Source organism: Lingula anatina, chromosome 1, assembly GCF_051362555.1.
Source record: "Lingula anatina isolate TDL-2025a chromosome 1, LinAna3.0, whole genome shotgun sequence".
Classification (NCBI taxonomy): Eukaryota; Metazoa; Brachiopoda; class Lingulata; order Lingulida; family Lingulidae; genus Lingula; species Lingula anatina.
This window is the reverse complement of record NC_141767.1, coordinates 67923827-67945927: the sequence shown is the minus strand read 5'-3', so window position 1 is coordinate 67945927 and position 22101 is coordinate 67923827. Positions and strand designations below refer to the sequence as shown.

General features: G+C 41.6%; 1 protein-coding gene across 3 annotated transcripts; it reads left to right on the top strand.

Moving 5' to 3' along the window:
- The first annotated feature begins 1654 nt into the window (after positions 1-1654).
- On the top strand, positions 1655-22055 carry LOC106158471 (fibroblast growth factor 8). 3 transcript variants are annotated; one of them, XM_013534470.2, is made up of 5 exons: positions 1655-2033; positions 11439-11478; positions 12162-12348; positions 15226-15332; positions 19847-22055. In XM_013534470.2, the coding sequence occupies exons 1-5, from the start codon at positions 1954-1956 to the stop codon at positions 20207-20209; spliced, it is 777 nt and encodes a 258-aa protein (XP_013389924.2). In that variant the 5' UTR covers positions 1655-1953; the 3' UTR covers positions 20210-22055. The 3 variants fall into 3 exon arrangements, with proteins under 3 accessions (XP_013389924.2, XP_013389926.2, XP_013389927.2); XM_013534472.2 differs by lacking the exon at positions 1655-2033 and adding an exon at positions 9179-9460; XM_013534473.2 differs by lacking the exon at positions 1655-2033 and adding an exon at positions 10247-11203.
- Positions 22056-22101: the final 46 nt, after the last annotated feature.

The following is a 22101-nucleotide window of genomic DNA, read 5'->3' as shown; positions in this document are numbered from 1 at the left end:
GTTTGCCTGTCGTGGCGGATAAGAAGTAGCAGGCAAGACTATCAAAGTTTGGAAAACATTTAAAAGACATTCACGGAAAGTAAATGATAAAATACTTCATACACTGAATGTTTTGAAAACATGCCACAGTTGTACTGCGAGTCCCGGACCCATGGTTTGTTTACTTCCAGTGCATATCAAGCAACGTTCGGTGTGGCAAGGACATGAAAAAAGATTTAATCTAGCGTAATTGATAATTGTATGTCATTTTCTAACGCTTTGTAAGCGTTGCTTCATTATGGCACAGTTGATTTGAGATGCTACTCGTTCTTTCACTTCATAAAGCTGGGATCAGCGACGAGGTGGAGCTCTCAAACCGACAGCAGTGACTCACAAAGAAAGCGGCACCCGGTTTGTAATAGTAGAGTGAACGGGTGACAAATTAGGATAATATTATGTTATTACTACACTTTATTACATATTTAGTTCCTAAATAAGCACAACAAGGTCCAGGTCGCACTATTCGCAAATGCCGAAATTTACAGAAAAGAGTTCAATGTTTAGATTGATAATCAGACAAACTCGACCTGCAGTGCGTTTCTATAGTTCAGGTGAGCACTGTAAACACCCCTGGCAAAGGTTCGGTCACTTGCAACAAACCCCTTCCCCATAGGCCTCCACGTGCAATAACTCGCACATACAACACGCTCCTGCGGAACCCTGCTCTCTGGTTCCACACCTGCATGTCACGTGACTGCCCAAAAATGCCCACCTTTTAGGTAATTGAAACAAGAAACGTCAACAAATTTTCTGCTTTTCCGAGCACGATTAGAGTCCAACAGTCTGATTTGAGCTCGCAGACAGCTGCATAATTTCGTAGATTCACCGGAACGCATTCTTAAACATCGTTGTTATTGAAGTCACAATTATCCGTTTGCTAGCTGATTGTCCCCATTTCATCAAAAGCTTGACTCATTCTATATTTGATTTTCCGTGCGAATTTCTCCATAGATTTAATTTCTTTTTCACCATGGTCAATTGAAATTGTTTCTTTTGGTTTACGTTGTACCTTGCGCCGGTAAAGCACCCAAACTGGCTGTGTCAACAAACCATCAGACACTGATCCCCCGTGGGAAGGCGGCTGACGGCAGGGGCCAATTAAGGCAGTAGCCCCCCGTCCACAAACAGTCTGGGCTCTCATCCCGCGAGGCGCTGCCTGGCACGGGGCATCGATCCCCGGGCCAGATCGATAGACTCGGGGGAAAACACAGCGGATCAGTTACACTCCAATAGCTATCCCGTGTTTCTACAGTATATTTAAAAACAATGGTCGACCCCCGGCCAGCCCCATCCATCATCACACCCTCGTTATTAATAGTCGACACGCTTACATTACCCCCATCATTAATTAAAATATGATTATGCAATTGGAAACTCTTTTAAATTTAACGACAAGAGACCCAGGGCCTCTAATATTCCCATCACAATACAGTGCAAGACTGCGACAAATATTTGCGGTCACCGATTTACAGTTTCTCAATTACGGGAAAAAGCCACGTATGATTGACAAGAGAGTGCGAGTTAAAAAGTATAAAGCCCAGACAACGGAGACAGCACTGGTTGCGTCAATAAGCAATTAACGTACGTTGTCGATTTTTTTTCAGATTTCACAAAGGAATGTGCAATGATAAAGTTTTACTTCGAGTCATGGTGATCTTACCACGTGTTTGCGTGTGTGACACTTTTACATCCTGCTTTTTTAAAAGCACCCTCAAATCAGTGGTTCGCAGACGACAGTCGCAGGGTCCTCCTTTATCCAGTCACTATAAGCACCTCAGCGGCTTGGGGTACAAGTCTGACTGAGTGTCGAGATCTTGACAATCAGCGGTTAAAGAATTTTGCGGGTTTCCTGTACTAATCATTGAAGATTCCACTTCTCACACCCACACGTCGCAGAAAAACGCATATAGCTGGATGTCCTTCGTCTGTCAAAACAATTGGCATAACTCATGGATTGTTCTACAGGGACCAAGGGACAGCGTCATGCACTTAAGGTAAGATTGACGATAATATTTCACCTTCATTCTGGCATCAAGTGTGCCTAGTAGTTAATCCCGCTCTGCCAAGAGTGGCGAAGTATTTGAACGAAGATTTTACCACACTTGAAGGGCGACAACAAGAAATCCATTTGCGTAAGCCACGGTTTTACACCGTCAAAAGTAATTACCAATATCTGTCTTTACTGCCCCATATCGAATGATATTAATTTGAATTTGATTGACCCTTAGAGATAGAGCCATGACGAAGTTTCGAACAACTAATCTCTTAACTTCATATGTAGAATCGTAAATAACGCTCTGACGTGACTACTATAAAACCGGGGATAAAACCTCTCCAATGGCGTTACTAGATCAAGTAAAAGACAACGACACTAGCTATCAACCCTGGGTGACCCGTGTTCAACGGCTGATATTTACCATTGGGAGGTTTACATTGCGTACTATATCTTTCTCATTCTAACACGTTGTAACACTTCGGTAATGCGGTAGAGCTTCGACATGATGATCAGTCTTCGTGACAGAAAAGCACATGGGTTGGGACCTAGTGTCGCTTTTGCTAAGTGACAGGGCTAAGTGGAGATAACTTAAAGAGATTTAGCTATCCCCCACCCGGGCTGTCATTTTTTGTTGAAGTTTATGATAGGTTACATAAATACAGTACATACAATTTTTTTCCGGGTAGCAGGTTAGCACGGTCTACCAGGGATGTTCACACTGGAGTAAAGATAAGTTTGAGTGCTGTTAGTGAGGAACTTTTCTTCTTAGATACCGAGATATTGGGGTAAAAATAATTCAAAGTTTAGCTGTTGTTTAGATAAATTGTTATTGTAATTTTGTATTTATTTGTGTTGTCAGGATAATTGTTTGTTCTTCAAATTCTATATTGGTTATATTATTGCCGGTTTTGCTTTTTTCGATTCTACTTTTTTATGTCTTTGTTGAAATTTTTAGTCTGGTAAAAGATCAGCGATGCCATGGTTCGCTCTCACATACATACACAGACACATTCATCACAAATGCAAACGAAATAAAGGTAAAACAACCATTGAATTAAAGTGCTATTAACATTGATCCGAATACGCCTTTGGCTTCTCTAAATTATTTATACCAATAAATCTAAATGTGGCACATTTCCAAACCAAAAACGAAGAAAATAGGTAAAACGTAAATAAAATTAACTCTATATGACAAAGGTAATGGCCTGGATAAAATTGACCGTCTACAGAGTCCTGTAACAGTAACATATTGGTTTATCTGAAAGACGCATTAAGCTGGATTTTTCCACATTTCGTGTTTATCTTGCTGTTGAGATAAGCCCAAGGGAACGAGTAGTTATGAACAGTTTATGTAATCCTCTACACGTTGACCGAGAGAAAAGGTATAGGTAATAGCAATGTAGGAACAATCAGGCTTAGGCATCACATCGATATGGTCTTCATTATTGTAGACCGAACATGGTATCCGTAAACTTCAGCGAAAACCTTTCACACCGGCCAATGCACACAATTAGCCAAAGCAAGATTAGAAGTTAATTAAATATTTTAATCAGAACTTGAGAAAAACTTTTCCGATACGTCGATAGGTGTTTTCTTCACGAGAGCCCGCCCTTCTAACGATTTTCAATCCCCTTTACAGTGAGACGTGCGATCGCTGGTATTATCGGATACGCACTCGCTATTATACAGTATTGGCGATAGAGCGGTAATTATAAAAGACAAGTGTCTGATTTATGTGGGTACCTATTAGAGTATTCTCAAGACTCCCGTTTGCACACTATAAGAATGAGGAAATGGCCTCGGATATTCGTGGGGGGAAAAATTGCAATGAATTCCTGGAAACATATTTTGTCCAGACAGATTTTGTTAACGCGCAAATGCCTAGAGGAAAGAAATGAACGGTAGTTATGTATAAGTATCAATCATTATAGTATCTAGAGTACAATTACCTCACAGATTCAAGTGACTTTGATAGCCATTGAGGAAGGTTGACATTTACATGTTTCAGAGAGCAAAGGAGCAGTTGTGCGTTTGCGATTGTTTTTTGTAATTTGTTCTCCCTCGAGAGGCGGGGATTTAGTTGAACAGACTTTCCATCCTCCCACCTCATTCTATACATAGCTTACAAGCATGTTAAGTATGTTCGCATTGTGATATTGCAAAAAAGAAGTATTACAAATCGGAAATATTTTTGTTCTTAAGATACACTTAAAATGATGGTTTCGTTATTCAATGTCAGGTTCGTGTTGGCGGCAATCACCGCCCAAAGGTTCATAAGTAAACAACTTTTTTTATTAATCACCAAAACAAAAGATGTTGATTTCTTACTCAGAGTAACCAAAATTGGTATCAGTACACAGACAACATCAATTTCGTGATGAGTAACGTAAAACAGGCTCACATTTAAACATCATTTAATGTCACGTTCTGCATCCTCGCGAGAGACAAGCCTATTTTTGAGGTTAAAATTTCGCCAGTTATTGTGGGCACCAGTGACGTCACAATTCTTTGTTTTCCATGTTGTCACGATATCTGATTGATTTCGGTGTTTTGTCGACGCCTAAGTCCTATATTGCGGTAGGAGATTCACCTCTGTCCTTGGTTCAACTTAAAACTTATTATAGCCACTGTTTACGAGACGCTTTCCTTGTCGTGGTGGTCTAGGTGGAGGTAAAATGAAGAATTCTAATAATTTGAAAAAAATTGAAAATTATAAACTTTAATTTTCCCCCAAAAGAGTTGTTTACTGATTTCGTTGAGTTCGAAATAGGAGGATTCTTTCTCGCATGTGAAATCAAGCGAACAACACTTTGAACAGGAGTCAATAATTCCAAAGCAAAACATTCCGTTAATGTTCGATAAAAACGATAAAAAGGAGAGCCTCATGTTTCCTCGCCGCTCACAACAGTATAAACAGCGGATTCGAGTCACTATCAAAATGCTAGCGTGTAAATTGACTTTCTCTTTCACCTGATAAACTGCACCCAGTAAGAAATTTAAAATTAAAAAGTGAAAAAATCTTTTGAAATCGCACCTTCTTCGCGGTACGTTCTCTTCCTGGCCTCTCGGCAGGGGAGGATGGGTTCGTCTTCTTGCATTCCTCATCCCTTTTACCGGATCGTGTTTTATAATCACCCAGTTGATCCAATCTTGCTATACTAATTTAATTTAGAGTGTGAAATTTATGACTTTTAACCCGTCGAACCGGGGGACAGTTCATTTAGAACTGATAAGTGTGGTGCTCTTGACAGAGAGGAGACAAGCGCGCTGGGAGTGACAAAACCAACGGAGAAGAGTTATCTTTGTGATCGAAGTTTGACAACTGCTCTCTCCGGGTGCCGGGGTGATCAAATAAGTAGAGGCATAAGTTCAGGGCGGAAAGCTCAAGCCAAGTGACCGATCAAATCGCATAAATGAAATATGTATATTTTGCTATAAGAAATCCTCGGATGTTTTGACAAAAGTTGTTAGAGATAATGATAAAACAACCTAACAACCTATCCTTTTTTCGATTTTTTTTAAAGTTTATTCATTCACTGTTTGTTCATAGCCGGGTCGCGGTGGTTAAAGAGGCGCCTAGTTCAAGTAGGCGCGAGGGGGTCTGACCTCGACCCAACCTCGTTGACTGATTAGGCAGTTTATTAGCTCACCCCCTTGCCTTGCTTGATGTTTGTTGTCGGAAAATCCCGTTATATCAAACTATGTGATCAGAAGAAAACATCATTAAGAGATGGAGCTGCCACACTGAAAACATCGCCCCTGGGAAAACGGTACAACCGATCTTAAACAAGCAATAAAATGCTGTTTGTTACAAATAAATTAAATCAATCTTATTATTGAAAATCAAACTATCCGAAAAGAGGCGTAGGGTGATCGTCTCCTGGATCTCATAAGGACATATATATATAGTAGCCTGAGCCCATAAGACATAAAGCCCTCTCTTTTTAACCCCCGAAGGTAGCGTCGGCACCGTGTGCATCTTGAGAGGCGCAGCGTGGGGTAACTCGGATTACCCTTCACCTACCTTATTTCAAACAAAAACAGAGAGCTCTTTACATTGAGTGTAATGTAAGTAAATTTTTATAAAGTTGTTAATTTTGTCAGCCACACTTGCCGGTGATTTACCTATGCGATTAGTGGCGCTGCCCTGTCACAGGAAGGGGGCGACGTGGCACCAAGGCCCACCGTGCCCCGCGAAACACTTTCACCTCTGGAAACGCGCGTCTGGCGGGACATTTACGGTATCTGTGGTCACGCTGAATTTGACAGACGTGCTGCTTTTGAAATTGTCAACAATTATCTATAATTTTCATGAATTTGTCCCCTACTACATAACATTTTCCGTCGCACTTTCAAGTTCGCGAGCATACATTGAATAAATCACAACACGAGATAAGCCTGGGTGAGTAGGCAGACACTTCCTCTTCCCATAGAGGAGAATGATTGATTTTGTGCGCGTGTACAAAAGTATTATAATATGTTCTCCTTGGGAAAATCGTCATAACACTTATATGTGGTCACCGCAAGGGTCAGGTTGACTCAAGTTTCAGCAAACACTTTAAGTATGCCACAAACAAGATTACTAGCTCTTCATCAGCCCAAGTAACAGACCTCTGCCTTTATGCAACCTGAGCCTTCTGTTTGATATTGTGATCGAACAAAAATCGGTAAAAGCCGGGAATTGTCGCCAGTTGACAGCTCGAAGACAACAACATAATCCCCGTAAACCTGCAGGCTTTCACTACCAGCTAAACTCTTCTGGGCAATTTACGAAGAAATTCAGCGGCTTTAGCAGATCAATTGCCTGCTTAAAGCCTTGAAGCCTCGTCCAAGGTGCACTTGAAGAGATTTTGATAAAAAATTGGCGACTATGACCTGACGTTTCTTATCCTTCAAACAGGGATACTTTCCATTTTTTAAATGTCGTTTTATAGGGCTACATATCATTATGTTTTTTTTTAATTTGGATTTTTTTTAAAGAAACAAGAATGGGGAAACCTAGATATTTATTTTCCTTTGGACAGTACTCCATATGTACTTATTGATCAGTGTATAAATCAAGCTATCCTAAGTTTGACTTGGTGAGAAATGGTGCGTAGACCGGGGTCCGAGAAGTCGTGCCCCAGCGCACAGCCTGTTGAACCTTGCTATCAAAATCACCCTCAGAACACACCACCGTTTGCCTTCTGATAGAACCTGTCCACTTGAACGCACAATCGCTCAACCTCGAAATTAACATGAAATTATTAAATGTGTAATAAGCCAAAAGCTGTTCATTTTGGACACGGGTCTTTTACGCCTGGTCAGTTAGTTTGTGATACGGGGTGATCGTTAGATTGCGTTTTATGCTGCACCGCCCTCACCTTTGATTACCGTGCCAAGTTTACGCTTGAAAACACGCTTACGTGATTGTAGGCATCGATGGAACGCTTTGCTGAAGCATATCAAAGCGTTCTGTCGTGTTGATCGAAAACTGTATTATTACATCATCCCTAAGAGACTCTATTTTGCGGATCTCACTAATTGCCTCATCTTGTCTGTTGGAGGCTGTGATGCGCAAAGATGGCACCGTAGAGTGGCTCCATCTCACGGCAAAATTTCCCCATTGCCTCTACGTTCTCCTTATTGATAGACGTTAAAATATATGTTCAATCAAGATCTGACTACGTAAACATACGTGAGCACTATTTCAAATGGTCATCTCAATATCAATGACTTCCATTCTATACCACATTCCTTCATTCCTCTTCTATTATAATCACTACCAATGCAATAGTCGGCGGGCTGAGAAATGTTCTATCGGATTTTTTTAATGTCATCGAATGTCCGGTAAACAGCTCGTGCCGTTATGAAAGGCAAAAATCGAGGTTGATAAGGTGTCCATCGCTACGACACCAATATAGGAAGGGCATGCGTTTTCCTTGGTCATTCTCTCTACTCTTTGACCCTAATCAATATCAGCCGATTACTCTTCTAATTGCTCTCAGCGTCCAACTTTCTGTAAATGATTCGATTTCATCCTAAAGTAAGTCTGTTCGTTCCTTACCTATTCATGTACTGAGTGTTAATTAACTCCACTAATTATTGACATTTTAATTTACTTCAAAAGTTGTTTGTGACGCCCTAAGTGTTACCCTGTGAAATCATCGGATTTCTGGGTGACCAGGCAGACCAGGGTCGTGCTACGAGGGTAAGCGCCTAAGCTTATAGGCAATCATTACGGCTAATGAACTGTTCCCGTCGCGAACAATCGCATCACTGCGCCGATCGAAGTTTAATTAATGCATACATAAACAACTTTAAAATCTGATAATTTTCTAATATCGTTCACACGTCCACAACGCTCCATTTAGCCGATCCATAAAGATTTCGCTGTCATTAATACTACAGCTCATTAACTTAATCAAGTATTTATGAAGTTTAACTTTTAATTTTGGCAAATCGGAAAGAGTTAATTAAAAGTAGTAACAGTAAGAATGCGGCAATTTTTAAGAGGTATGCATTGATTCGTTTTGCCAATAGATAAAAAGACGTATTGGTTGTAGTACACGTCAGAAACTACCATGCTTTCAGACTGTTCGGATCGCTTCTGAGTCTATAATGGACTTAAAATGGACAGGTAAGATGTGTGTTATTAATTATTTTATGGTTCAGGGGTGGTCAGTTGATAAACGGTGAAGTAACAAGACAAGAATTTCAAGATATTGACAGCGTGCAGTGATTAGCCAAAAATGCTCTCTGGCGCATTAAGGGATTTTTGACGAGACAGTATAGGGTAGCGCATAAGTAACAAATAGTTTGCTGATTCTGTAAAACAAATTTGCACACTGAGTATAATACAAATTGTAAAGAATAATAAGGTTTAGCCGCGTCATTAAAATAACATCGCAACAAAGAGTACAATCTCAGGGTTGGCAGAAAGAAAATATTTCACAGTGGTTAATGAAAATTCCGCTTCGGGGCAAAACCCAGCGAAATGCTAAAGAAATGCACCTGAAAACTCAGTAATCGCAAATATTTAAAAGAAAAAAAGCATCGAAAGAATGCAGGAGTAAAATCTCAATCGGCTCTTGATACAGAGGGAAGAGCGTCGCTTCGCATGTCATTTATCGCATGCAGGTATAGTCCTCGTGCTGCCTGAGCGCCACATGCTGTTCAGGCACTGTGCGGGTCACACGCAGAGGAAATATACGGCACAGAGACTTTCCTCGACGGAGAATAATTTCATTGAGAAAGAGGATATAGATATCTTGATATCGTCTAAGTGTAGTTTAAGATCGATACGAAGGGCTGAGAGCAGCATTTCCGTAGGGAGCTTACATTGGATGCCTACTACTATGGGTGCGTTGGGCCTCCCCGCCTCTCGCGCCTGGCTCTCCTCGTGATGTCGTACTGGGTCCGTCTTAGAGTATCGGAACAAACAAGGTGGGTTAACCGAAATATGTAGGGGGAAAACCGAGGATGAAGTTTGAAAAGGTTGTAACTTTCCTTTTAGCACTGTATTCATTTTATCGTTGTCCGAGCAGCAACCTTTTTCTTTCCGCATATCCTTTTGTCGTTGAAAAGTGGTGAAACAGGTATAAGCGGCGACATAGTTTAAATAGCTCAAACTTACGGGTCTGTGATGCCTGCATGGCTCAACTAGAGAAAAGAACGTGTTGCGTTTCTCAGGTTTCTCACTAGAAAGAAATGAGTTTCGGGATGACTTGGCTGCGGGGACGCTTGGTCAACGGTAGGTGGGAAACAGTTGTTGACGGAGTTTTAGGGGAAATTTGCATAGGCAATCTGGTCAATTTCTCACTCTGGGTGTTAAAGACACACAAACATAGGCAATTTAATTGAGATTGTTAACCCAGGTAAACTGTGAGAAGACCAGGCTGTTGATTCAGTTAGAGTCGGGTCCTTTAACCATCAATCAAGTCTAAACAATGCGTGAGGAACACATCTTGCGCTGACTTAAAACAGGATGACTAACAGTTAAAGCCAGCGGTAAACGTCGAACAAACCTATTAAGACTTAACAAGGCTATTAAGAAAAGAATACACTATTGTTTAATGAAACGACGCTGGGGGTGTGTAAAGAGTTGCTCAGGCCAGGCCCGTGGGATCTCATACTGAGTGTGTTAATGATTGTGTAGAAAAAGTAGCATTTAGGACTGCCCCGCTAATTATGGTTCATCATTCTATTGTGGTTCGGCGAGAAAAGTGGCGCTGAAACCGCTGACCGCATGACATTGGTAGCTGCTGGTCATTTCAGATTATTAGAGCGATTATATTGTCCACTCCACTATCATTCATCAAACTTCACATTCATGTCAACTAGCACTTGGTTGGAGGTCCGAAAGGGACAGTGTTAAGTCCCACCTCCTTCTCTCACGTGGTTGATAGGCAGGCAGGAGAGCTACTCGGTAAAGAGGGCGCTAGAGTCGCGAATGTAAAACGGTAGCTCCTTTTATATATATCAGCGTGTAGAATACACTTGCCTTCATTTCACTCATTCAGGCGAGACTTAACGTATAAGCCAAGACTCGGGGAACGTGTTCTTAAACCCTCATTTGGATACTCTGTGAAGGGAAAAATATAGAATTAACAAGTATAAATTGAAAAAACGAAATCCGCTGTTGGACGAACATCTTTCTTTCGATTAAGGAGTTTATTTTGCGAGTAACGTGTGGAGACACTATTAACACGACTTGGGGCATAGGCTACGTACTTTTATGCACTTAAAGGATAGATAAAAGGAACTGAGTTGGATCGGTGGTTTAAAACGCAGATAGTGAGAAGGAAAAGAACAAAGTATGCTAAGGGACGTCCCGTAGGAAAATTGCATGGCAGTTTTCTCCACCGTGCATTAAATGAATGATGCTTGGCCAGGTAGCCAGACGGTGATGAGCTAGGAAAACAATAATATGGAAACTTGCTTGCTCGAAATTAAAGGACCTACTAAGGAATGAGTTCAGGATTAGATTGCCTGATCAAATATTTAGATACTAGTAGTGAGGTCAGTGGACCAACACATAGAACTCGACCAGGGAGGTAGTGGAAGCGGTGTGGCCCCGGAGAGCAGGTGGCGGTGGGCCACACAATCAGTCCGGGTTGCCGGCCTCTTCATTAAAGTGGGATTTAAAGTTGGAATGGGATGTGGGTGCATGGGATGTATCAACAAAGTGTAAGTAGTCGCTGTCCCATGCTCCTCTTGTTGGGGTGCTCCACAGGCGAAAGTGTATGCGGTTGATATATATATACCGTGCACGTTATTATTACTGCTACATATTACGCAAATCTTTCTATGATCTTGGGGTTTTATAAATACCACACTCCTACATTTTATGTCGAAGAGAAATGCCGATCCGCCAATCTTCATATTAAGAAGGTCATAACAAGATTTTTGTTTCTCTTTACAGGTTGTTTGCACTGTTGGTGCTCTCGCTGCTAGTTAGCACGGTAAGTAAGATTCGCCTTCTCACCTTTGTCAACCGGCACATAACACAGCACACATTATCAGACGACTTGACAAACCCACATTCAGTCTTGTTTATTCAGCCTGCTTCAGACAGCTTTATAAGGATACTGTTGCACTGTTTTGACGATTGCACGATTTGGGTTTATTTTCAAAATAGTCCATTTATTTACTGTTAATTTACAATATTAAATATCAACTCGGGGTCAGCGGTCAGCGGCAACCAAGTCTTTTGTCGTGGAGGTTATGATAATGAAGGGTATGTTTTGCCGCGATATGAAATTCATGATGGCCCAAAGTGTAACTGTAGCTCGGCACGGTGTAAATCATTAGGGGTTGACAAAACTGGTGAGTTTCCTCAAAGGTGTGTTTTCCCTCCTGATAAAGAAGGGGAGAAAGCGGATAGAGTCATCTCTCCGTGACACATCAGAAAGGAGAAATAAATTATTCCTGAGGCGGAAAAACAACTTCAAGGGTGTATTCGGGTAAAACAGTGCAGAAAATCTTTAGGTACCTGTAAGAGGTTTCTGTTTACACCTGAAAGGGGCCGAGTTGACAATATTTTATGACGAGGGTTGCTATACAAGAGGGCTGTCGAGATAGTATCGATCGTCTGTCGGAGCGTTTTTGCACGTCTCCTAAAACGTGTTATTTTGTTTCTCCACAGATCGACGCGAATCCACTGTTGTCACAAAGTCATGTTGACAAGGAATTGGATGATCCAACAGAAACTCGAATGAAACACGAACGACAATACAGACTCTTCAGTAGTTGCAGTAACAAACTAGTACAGATTCAAGGCAGAGGAAAAGGGAGCAACATAGACGCATTAGGAGCTGAGGACAGTATATATGGTAAGTAAGCTTGACATTCTTTTCTGCCGTCTTGTTTGTCGATATCCCGATGGTATGTGACAGGTTTGAATTGGGTGCTAATCAGAGAGGAGAGAAAGGCAGCTTTGACCCCCGTCGACCTTCGCTTTCATAAACCACTATACCTGCCTGAGAAGCGTGCCTCCTCCACATAGCTCAACCCATGTTTCAATGGAAATTTTGACTTATGAAGTGCAAGGCACATCTTCCAGAGACATTGGGATTTTTAAGGTATCTCAAGGCAATTTAATCCGACCCTGACACAAACGCGCAGGAGTGTCATCATTGTTCAACATCTTCATCCGCGTCGGGATGGATTCCGTCCACCCAGTTGAAGCCCAATGGTTGTCTATTGTCGTTGTCGTTGCCGTGTTACATGCCCAACTATTAGGTTACCAAACTCCCCCTCCCAATTTTGGCCGAGAGAAAAAAGCAAATAATTAAACACCACCGATCGAGTTTCAAAGGAAAATAGCAGGTTTCTATCACAGAAGTGACAGCGCTGGGATTAGGAATAAATGAGAGGAGATAGTCGAAAGCTTTGTGTCTCTTTTCAATGACAAGAGTTACAGCATAACTGAATCCGTGGCCCGATAATGACACGGGTACCCTAAACTGCAACCTTACTCTTTTCTTTCTTTCACACGCTGGAATGTCCCATAGAAACCGTGTTTTGGGTATACTTTATCTAAACCACAACAGGCCGATTGATTGAAAAAGTGTTGGAGGTTTTTATTGTGCTGTTGTGTTGTAAGTTATAATGTAGCGTAAAGGGCCACAATTCGCCAGACGGAGAAAGGGTGTAAAAGAGTCAGGCCGCTTTCAAGAAGCACTGTTCTCGGTGTTTAAGTTCACACAAGAAACGATCGACTTCCATGACCCGCTCTTTCTTTCACGAACAAAAACATCAGTCGAACAAGCCCTTGAAGTTTTTTTCTTACAAAACATGGCCTATAGTATGTTGTGGCATAGGTCTGGACTTATCGCCGGTATCAGGGATTTATCTGTATATAATTTGCAGTATGAAGTTTTGAGGAGGTCGCTGTCTTATCACTGCCACCTGCGCGCACAGCAGTGGAAAGCAAGGGGGCATTCCTCTGAGATTCTTACCTATGATTAGCACTCATATGGCCCCTGTGACAATGGGGGAAAAAAGAACGGTGTACCTAATCAACAACAAATATGTAGAACATTTCCTTATCGTGCGCGTGAAATGGAGACCAATAAAAATCGGCCCATCCACTTAACGATATGTCAACGTCGCTCTTCTGGTGTCACGGTTTAGGAAGAGCCGGTTCCCACATGCTTGAATTTCACTGCGACAGTAACGTGGTTCTTCACTGTGTGTCGAGTAAGCTATAAGATTTCCATAATGATGCTATTAGTGGACCGCGAAAGGTATGTTAAGGCGAGACGAGTAATAAATCATCACTTTTGAAGAAAAAAGTGAAAACGACTCGCACACCGCACAAACCTAAGTAAGACCTTGAGCAGATTCATTCACTGGTGGGGGTGGGAAGCTTAATAATGAACAACGGAAAAATTTCCACGTGGACTCAGAATTAATAAGTCGAGTCCCTTCATGGCCCAATTTGACAGATGTCTTGGTTGACAACAGAAATAGCACCTTCTTTTATGGAATGCGAGTCATCAGCAGCGGAACTTCCGACATGAACAGAATGGGACAAATCCGTTGGGGATTGCCATATACAGTATTGCAGAAATGACAAGGGGATAATAGGGGACTTTCTGTGAAAAGACTTCTGTGTCATTTCCAAATACATGGTCCTCGTGGCCCTTAAAATGTAAGGGAATATGCTAGAAGTCATAGAAATGACTAGCCTCCCCGTGTTGTCCACGGATTAGCGGGTTCTCTGTCTCGTTAGTGGTGATTGTTCAAAATTGCTCTCATTAACCCGCAACCCGTGCAACCAGGTGTTGAGAGGTTCTACCAGAAGATGTTCTCGAGTCTGTCACCTAGAATTAACTAATCAAGTGGTCATTTAGAAATCAACGCGTTTCCTGTCCTTTGATTTGTGAAACTGACCCCCCCCCTCTTACGCAGAGTGACACGTTTCGTGTGATGTTTTATGATGTAATTTTCGACGAAAGTCCCATCCCTTTTCTTTGCTAGTGATGCGGTGACCCCATCATTTTACTGTCTCCAGTTTAAAGTATATGAATTTTAAGTGACTGAAATAAATGTCAAAACTAAATAAAAATGTCAAGGCTGGAAGACTTTGCAGTTGACCTGTGAGCATTTTAAATCGAGTAAATCGTGAAAGATGAAAGCCAGTGCTTGGGCCAGTATTATCGCTACAGGTGGGTACTAGAGGGTAAGGGTGCCCTGGAGAATAAAACAGAATTTGTCACCAACATCAAAAGAAAAACATTCTCAGCAGTGTCTGGCTGTGAGCTCCTTAGGACTCTACCACTTATGTGTATAAAGATATGAGTGAGAACGTTAGCATAGCTCCATCCCACCGGTTCCCTGTTTGTTCCGTATCTATAAATTGTATAACGGGCCATGGAATGGGCATTGTAGACGGGCCGAAGACACTGGAATTAATAAGTGTCATTTCTTGAGGCATATCACTTTTGGAGAATGCCTTGGAATGTCTGATATTACTTTTGAGATGCAATATTTCCCAGTGCTAATCGTCTGCAATTTTCTTGCCAATTTCTCTTAGATCCTCATAGAATCGTCTCGTCTTAGCGGTTATTAGATTCTGATATTATTTGATATCTGTAACTGAGTCTGTCGAGACAGAACTTTGGGAATTTCATGTTCTTTGCCAATGTGATTTATTATACTTAAGTGAGTTATTAAATAGCTTTTTTATTTGATTTGTTTTTCAGCTGACTTAGTAGTCGAGACGCATACATTCGCCGGACGGCTTAAAATTAAGAGCAAAATGACCGGCTACACCCTTTGTTTCAACCGGCGGGGCAGGTTGATAATCAAGGTAAGTCCTCTACACACCAAACCCACGTTTACATCAGTGTTTAAGAGCACAATATACGCTGTGGATACAGCCAGGGGTGTTTTTCATACAGTAAAGGATGGTGTATATATGAAAGGTAGAGTTCAAAGCATTCCTCCACTGGCTTTCCACATATCCAGACAGACACCAAGGCCCCCTCACTGCATACTCTACAGGTCGAGACTGGGTTTGCCTTACAACCTTACTGTTCTATAGAACTGTGCAAGAGTCGATGTTCTCACCTGCCGTGCATACTTGCCCAGCAAACAGGTTGGCATATATGTGAGGCAGCAGGTAAAAAAAATTGTGGGTGCTTGCCAATTTCCCCCAGTGCACTCAGAATCGTCTCTCTGTTTTCTGGCTGATTAAAAAGACTGATTGGAGCGGCGTGGGTGGTCGCCACGCGCTCTTGTCAACATAGGTGCGAATGGTTGTTCTCCCCCGTCCCCAGCAATTTACCGGGAATTGGGTTATCGGACCCGCATTCAGCTAACATGAGGAAGTCAACAAAGAAAACACCCACAATTGTTCCCCGATCGACGTTTTAATCTCTGGTCTCGACGAAATTCCTTTCTATCTTATCTGCGATCAAATCTTGTTCAAGATCACTGGGTTCTTCTGTGTAGGTAAATCCCTTTTCCTTTGTCATATTTTATTGTCCTCGTTGGGTCTTTAATTAAACTCATTCTAAAACCATTATACGCTCATTAGAAAAAGAATGCAATGCAATTATTTCACTTTAACCGTAAGATCAGATAGGATTATTTGGTTGAGATAGGACAGCAGAAATCACTTAGGGTATGTATTAACACGTTGATAACGCGGATTTCGAAAACACCAAATTCATTTTGAAAGCAGTGGAGAGATTAGCGCGCGACACGTGCACCCATCCAGCGGATCTTTTCAAGTAATAATATTGAATCCCTCTTGATACCACTGAGTCAACATATATCCACAGATTGCTGGCCCCCAATTTTATTTACATCTTTTTTAAAACCTCTTAAAGAAAATTGACAAAGCCTGGCATTTCCATATGGACAAGAAGGGTTGACAAGGTCGCGCTTTAGTCCTGTTTTCCCTATCTATACAGTAGAAGCGTTGAAGTAAAGGTCTACCGACGTATTTCTTTATCATTGCGACTTGAGGTAGGATAGTTTTCGGATCGAATTACTTCGTCTGTGTGCCAAGTCAAACGTCAATTCGGACGATCCTGTTTGCTTAACTGAGACCAAAAGTAATGGCTTTTTAAACACCGAGATAATATCAGAGGCTTAATAAAATTGACTGTGGACATTCAATGAACTGAATTTGATCAGAGGTAAGACAGGAATATATACTTTTATCCAAAGCATTTATCTCCGTCAAAAGAGGCAAGACAAATAAGAATGTTGACTTTTCGAAACAAATTGAAAGGCATGGTCCCCTGCTGAAACTCAACAGAGGTCGCAGAGTAGACAGAACAAGATTAAATAGTAGTTGAAAATAACTAATGCAATTTCGGCTGAAGGAGAAGGTAACACACCTGTAATCTACAATGGGTATATATTTAATCCATTTCAATACATATAACCGTGATGACAGCGACGTTCAAATGAAAAGGCATAGAATGGTGGCCTCTCACTGAACGCGACTGGCGGCAACTCGAAACTTTTCTTTCTTGTCGATTTATACGCTTTAATAATGTCGCATGATAAACTTTATCAGGTGTAATGCCATTATAATGACTTCTAGTAAATCTACAGGATCCCATATCAGAAGCTGTCAAAACAAGGCCTTCCTCGTGATTTACAGGCCATAGGACAAACTGATATTAACGACCCTTAGATAGTACTGCTTTGCCTCTGGCCAAAATAGAGTGAATTTAAGTGACGTCAGACCCAGTCTTGGACAGGTCACGTCCAAACGCTTGGATCTATAGCGTAATTAAAATACGGCGGTAACAAGAATTCCGTTACAATAGAGAGTAAATATTAACACGCATTCTGGAAGCCAATCGCCAACACTTCAACTGTAATGAGTTTGTTGACAATTATAATCAGTGATAATTAGTGTTTGATTGATTATAACAGTAATGGCAAAGCCAGTTCAACATGTCTTGGAATGCACACAACAAGGTGTGGGGAGGGGGTTTGCTGTTTCAACAAAGTTAATCAAAGAAAAGTCGAGATGAAAGTCTTTGGGTTTGTTTAGTGAGGGTTGTTATAGATTAGAAATATAACTTCACAGGAAACCTGCAATAATCTGTCCAACAAAAGAGTAAAGCCTGTATATGTCAGGAAGGAAGGAGGGGTTTCTGCATTTCCCTCTCCCCTCTCAATTTCAGCATAATTTATCGAGACCATTGCTAAATTTGCACCTTAGTGACTGATAGCGTTATAAACAGCAGGGTTTCAGATATCGAAAAAGGTAGTCATTAGATCTGAACCCGTATCTTTTTCCTCCAAAAGCGTCTAGACAGAACGTGCACCATCATGTGATACTGCGATGGCAGCGTAAACGTCTTCAACTCGTCAAAACGCTGTGGCGCCTCTTCGCCATATTTGTATTGTCCTAGCTCCCTGTAAGGCAGAAAAACTATGACAATATAGAGAATATTAATCAAACTATGAGGTGGGCTTCACGCCTGTCAGGTCACTTCTCATGTTTGAACATCACAATTTCAAGTTTTTTTCTTAATGGAGGAAAAGATACATAATGTTTATACAAACAACTAAATAATCACCACATTGGTCCCGCTAGTCTCGTGTCGGGATGTGCCCCCTACCTTAAAAAAGCTACTTTAATCGGCCCTTTCAAAAAGAACAAGAATGTAGAGAAAATGTAGCAAGGACTGCCGTCAAAGGGTCGGAATAACAGGGGCGGTGATCCGCGCCTGAACAAGTTGCTGACGCTGGTTGCGGAATACACTAAACGGTATTAAAGACAAGTGCTGCAGTTGACGCAAATTGCATATTTGCTGCTACTACCGACGCATATCGAATGCCAAATTCGATTTATTTATCTTGTCGGGATTGCTTTTCTATCAGGCTAACACGAGGGAATATGCTGCATGTAAAAATGTATAAAAAAGTCGCTGAGGACCTGAACAACTCACACATGTCTTATTTACCTGCACAGATAAATGACTTTCGTAAGCCGTCTTGTCATTAAACATTCTGATCATCAACAATAAATAATTTTGAATCCCAGCGAGCGCGGTATCTTGAGATAGTACCTGCCAGAGATTGACGCGGCCACCATAGAAAACAAGACCTCTTCTAGGTTCGCATGTTCTTTGGGGGGTAAGAGATGGCTATGTTTGGCTGCTTAATTGGATGTTTATCTGTTTGTTGTGGCACTTTTGATCAAACTTCCCCTTTGAGGGCGACAAGATGAAAGTATTTGTTTGAGCTGATTCAAAGTAGCCATTTCTTTGTCTGATCTTCAAGTCCTCGACCCGCGCCAGAGGTTGGTCTGGTCATGTCCACGTGGAGACGCGATCTAGCGGTCAAGTTCAATTAAGAAGCACCTTTAATGTACTTTTAATTGAATTGTAGTTAAATTACAATTAGGGATAATGTCCTTTTAATTAAATTGTCAGTTCTAATAGGCAGGTTGTGCAAACAACTCAAGTCAGTTAATCAGTACAGAGAAGTCGATTATCCTCGCTAGTGCACGCCAAATATTTTATAACCGCCTCTTTCCACCCCTCATTTTCTGCCACACCTGCTCCTGAGGCCTAGGTTAACACGTCTGGGTGGCCCCTGAATGACCAGACCTTCTATTTTACCTAAAAAAAGTCGGCGAATAGCCGTTTCCCTCCGCCAGTCCGTGAAAAAAGGACCTATTTGATTTATGAAGGACCTGGCAGTGAAGTGTCACCGCCTATTCAACCTGGTCTTGGCCGGTGGACTTGGGGCTTTTGACTTCCGAGTGCAACCAAACCACCTCCGTTATTTCGTGTCCGACTTGACACTTTTGATAATTGCCCCATCACTGAGCGTAGACGTAGGGTAGGATTATAAATTACACCAGGTAGTATTAAGGGTAATGTGAGCCGGTTATACGCAGAAATAGGTGCCAAGTCGTCTGTAGGGAAACACGAAGCAAATAGTACACCTTGTCCTTTCATCAGCCAAAAGACTGAAGCTTAGGAGAGGTTACAGAGTCATCATCAGTTATTTTGATGGGGGACAGGTTTAAAACTGAGAATTTTTTTTGATTTTTTTTCATTGTATATCCATCCAATACTGTTGAAAAAGTCAAAAATAAAAACGTGTGAAATATTGGACAGCTCACACTTTGCAAGTCTTACATGATTACGCCGAAATCAAATATTACAGACTATCGATTGCTTGGTGTCAATTCCTCATCTAAGTGTAATTAAATTTGAATGGGGCGGCTATTGATCCACAATAATTTGATCTGCTCGTTTTGCAGGGATGATTATATTTCTAGAACCAAGTGCAGCATTGTAATAATAATTTAAACTAAATTTTCTTTTTTATTTCTTGCAGTCAAATGATGACGGCGACAGATGCGTTTTCACCGAGATCCTGACGCCAGATGGGTTTTCAGAATTTCAGTCGGTGGCCAACAAAAAATGGTATCTGGGATTCAATAAAAGAGGGAAGGTAATGAAAGGCTACAAGGCTGGATCGAAAAGAAGAAAGTGCGCCAAATTTACAAAAGACGTGGACTATACTGTAGCCCTAAGGAAAACGGACAAGACATTTAATACATGGAGCCCTAACATGGATGGTCCTATCGCAGAGTTAGAAAAGAGACCAAGACTCAGACACCAAAAGTCTAAAAATGCGAAAGCGAACACACCAAGGAGTCCGCTCTTGTGGCACTTGATCCGCCCCGAGAACACGTGACCTTCCCGTCCATGCAATGCCCCCCAGGTGCTTGTCTTCATCCCCGGCATTGAGAGCGGCCGGCCCTTGCTGGTGCGGGCCCCGGGTCAGTGTGCAATCAAAGCAGTAGCAGCAATGGCAGCGCCTTCATGGCACCTATTATGGTACCCTCTTTTGACGGGGGAACCTTGCTTGCCCGCTATCTGCAAACAGTTGGTGTCAAATCGTCTTACCTTGGTGTCCGCCGGTGCATCACCACCACCACCACGTACGTCGCCATGACAACATCGTCAGTTACTAAGACAGCGCGCGGGTTGGTTGACTGCCCCGTGGTCACCAACGACGCTGTGGTCAGTCCAATGGATTAACGTGCTTCCTCGTCGCCTAGTCGTTCCTGGCTTTCAGAGGGCTTTAACGGCCAGTGGCATGAGAACTAGAGAGAATATGGCGTAAAGACGAATACAGAATTCGTCGACCTGTTGGTCTTCTGAGAGATCTGTTCAAAGAGACTCAGGTCCTTCAACTACACACGCTTAGACAGACTCCTTAAAGAACTACATAAGTGTTCCGTTGGAGATATTGTGATATTTGTCAGACAACACATTTGTGTTCCGTGCATTCATTTCCATTATTCGCTGTTGCATTTATTTATTTAAACCCCAAAGACAAATCTCTAACTCTGTGAAGAGTAATCATTTGTGTACGAGAGAATGTAGTGGTCGTTATCCTTAGAGGAGTATTAGGTGCTTTCAGTGTTTCCATGGCAGCAAGCAAGTCTGCTCTCTGCAAACTAGAGAATGAATATTAATATCAATGTTATCAGTGTCATGTTAATTTTAAGTTTTAAGATATATAAGATAAGTCGTTGTCAGATGGAGGAGAAAGGGAACAAAACTAAGAGAAAGGAGGCGAAAATTGTGAGCACACAAAGACATTTAGTTTGCCAATGCCCGGAGGAATCACCCGGGTCAAATTATCTCTGTGAAAAACCACAATTTACCGTCACAGTGGCCCACTCTACAAATCCCAAATCTCAGTCCCTACAGCCTTATCAAGTCGGGGTTGCTCGGGTCACCCCTTGTCTTACCCCCACCGCACACCAAATCAGACCAAAACTCTTGTACTGTGATAACCTAACCTCCTACCTGCGTTGTCAGCCTCCGATCTATGACGTGCAATATTGATATACCTTTGGCTTCAAAATATCTCTCAGCCCTCTCTCACCCCCAGCAAACTGTCGGTCAACCTGTTCAGTGGCACGGTCTGACTACTTCAAAACAAATAACATTGAGAACTTTATCGCTAAAGACCTCTTCATGAAATAGCATCTCTCATTGTAGAACCTCACGACGTATGTATCATTTAATCAATGCAAAGGGAAAGCTACCCACTTTCACCCCCAGAGATTGTGCAAAGTACCGATATCAGTATGTACCAAGTGCTCGCAATTTTCAGTCACTTTTTAGACAAAGAATTCACTGCCAGCTTGTTATAAGTGAGCTTAGTTCAGCACACTTTGATGAGATTGACTGAATGAAGTATTAGTAGAATATTACATGTGCGGCAACAAACAAGACAGGGTTTTAGACAGTACATGTACGTGTAGGCCAGACTCCCTTTGTTCCAACCGACGGAACTGCACAAATACGCATGTGCAGTGACATGTAATGTGTATTTTTTCAACTCCACATTTCGCAAGAAAAAATGTTGATGGAAATAACTTTTTTTATTAATAATACAAACTCGTCATTAGCTTCTATTTATTTCGATCTCATTTATTGTACTTGTATATACGGTTGTAAATACTGTTCATTAAACCAAAGAATATATTTATTTAATAAAACAGTCAAAGTACTATGAAACTCTATGTCTGAGCGTTTGCGTTTGATAATTAAAAGCACTTCACACTTGGG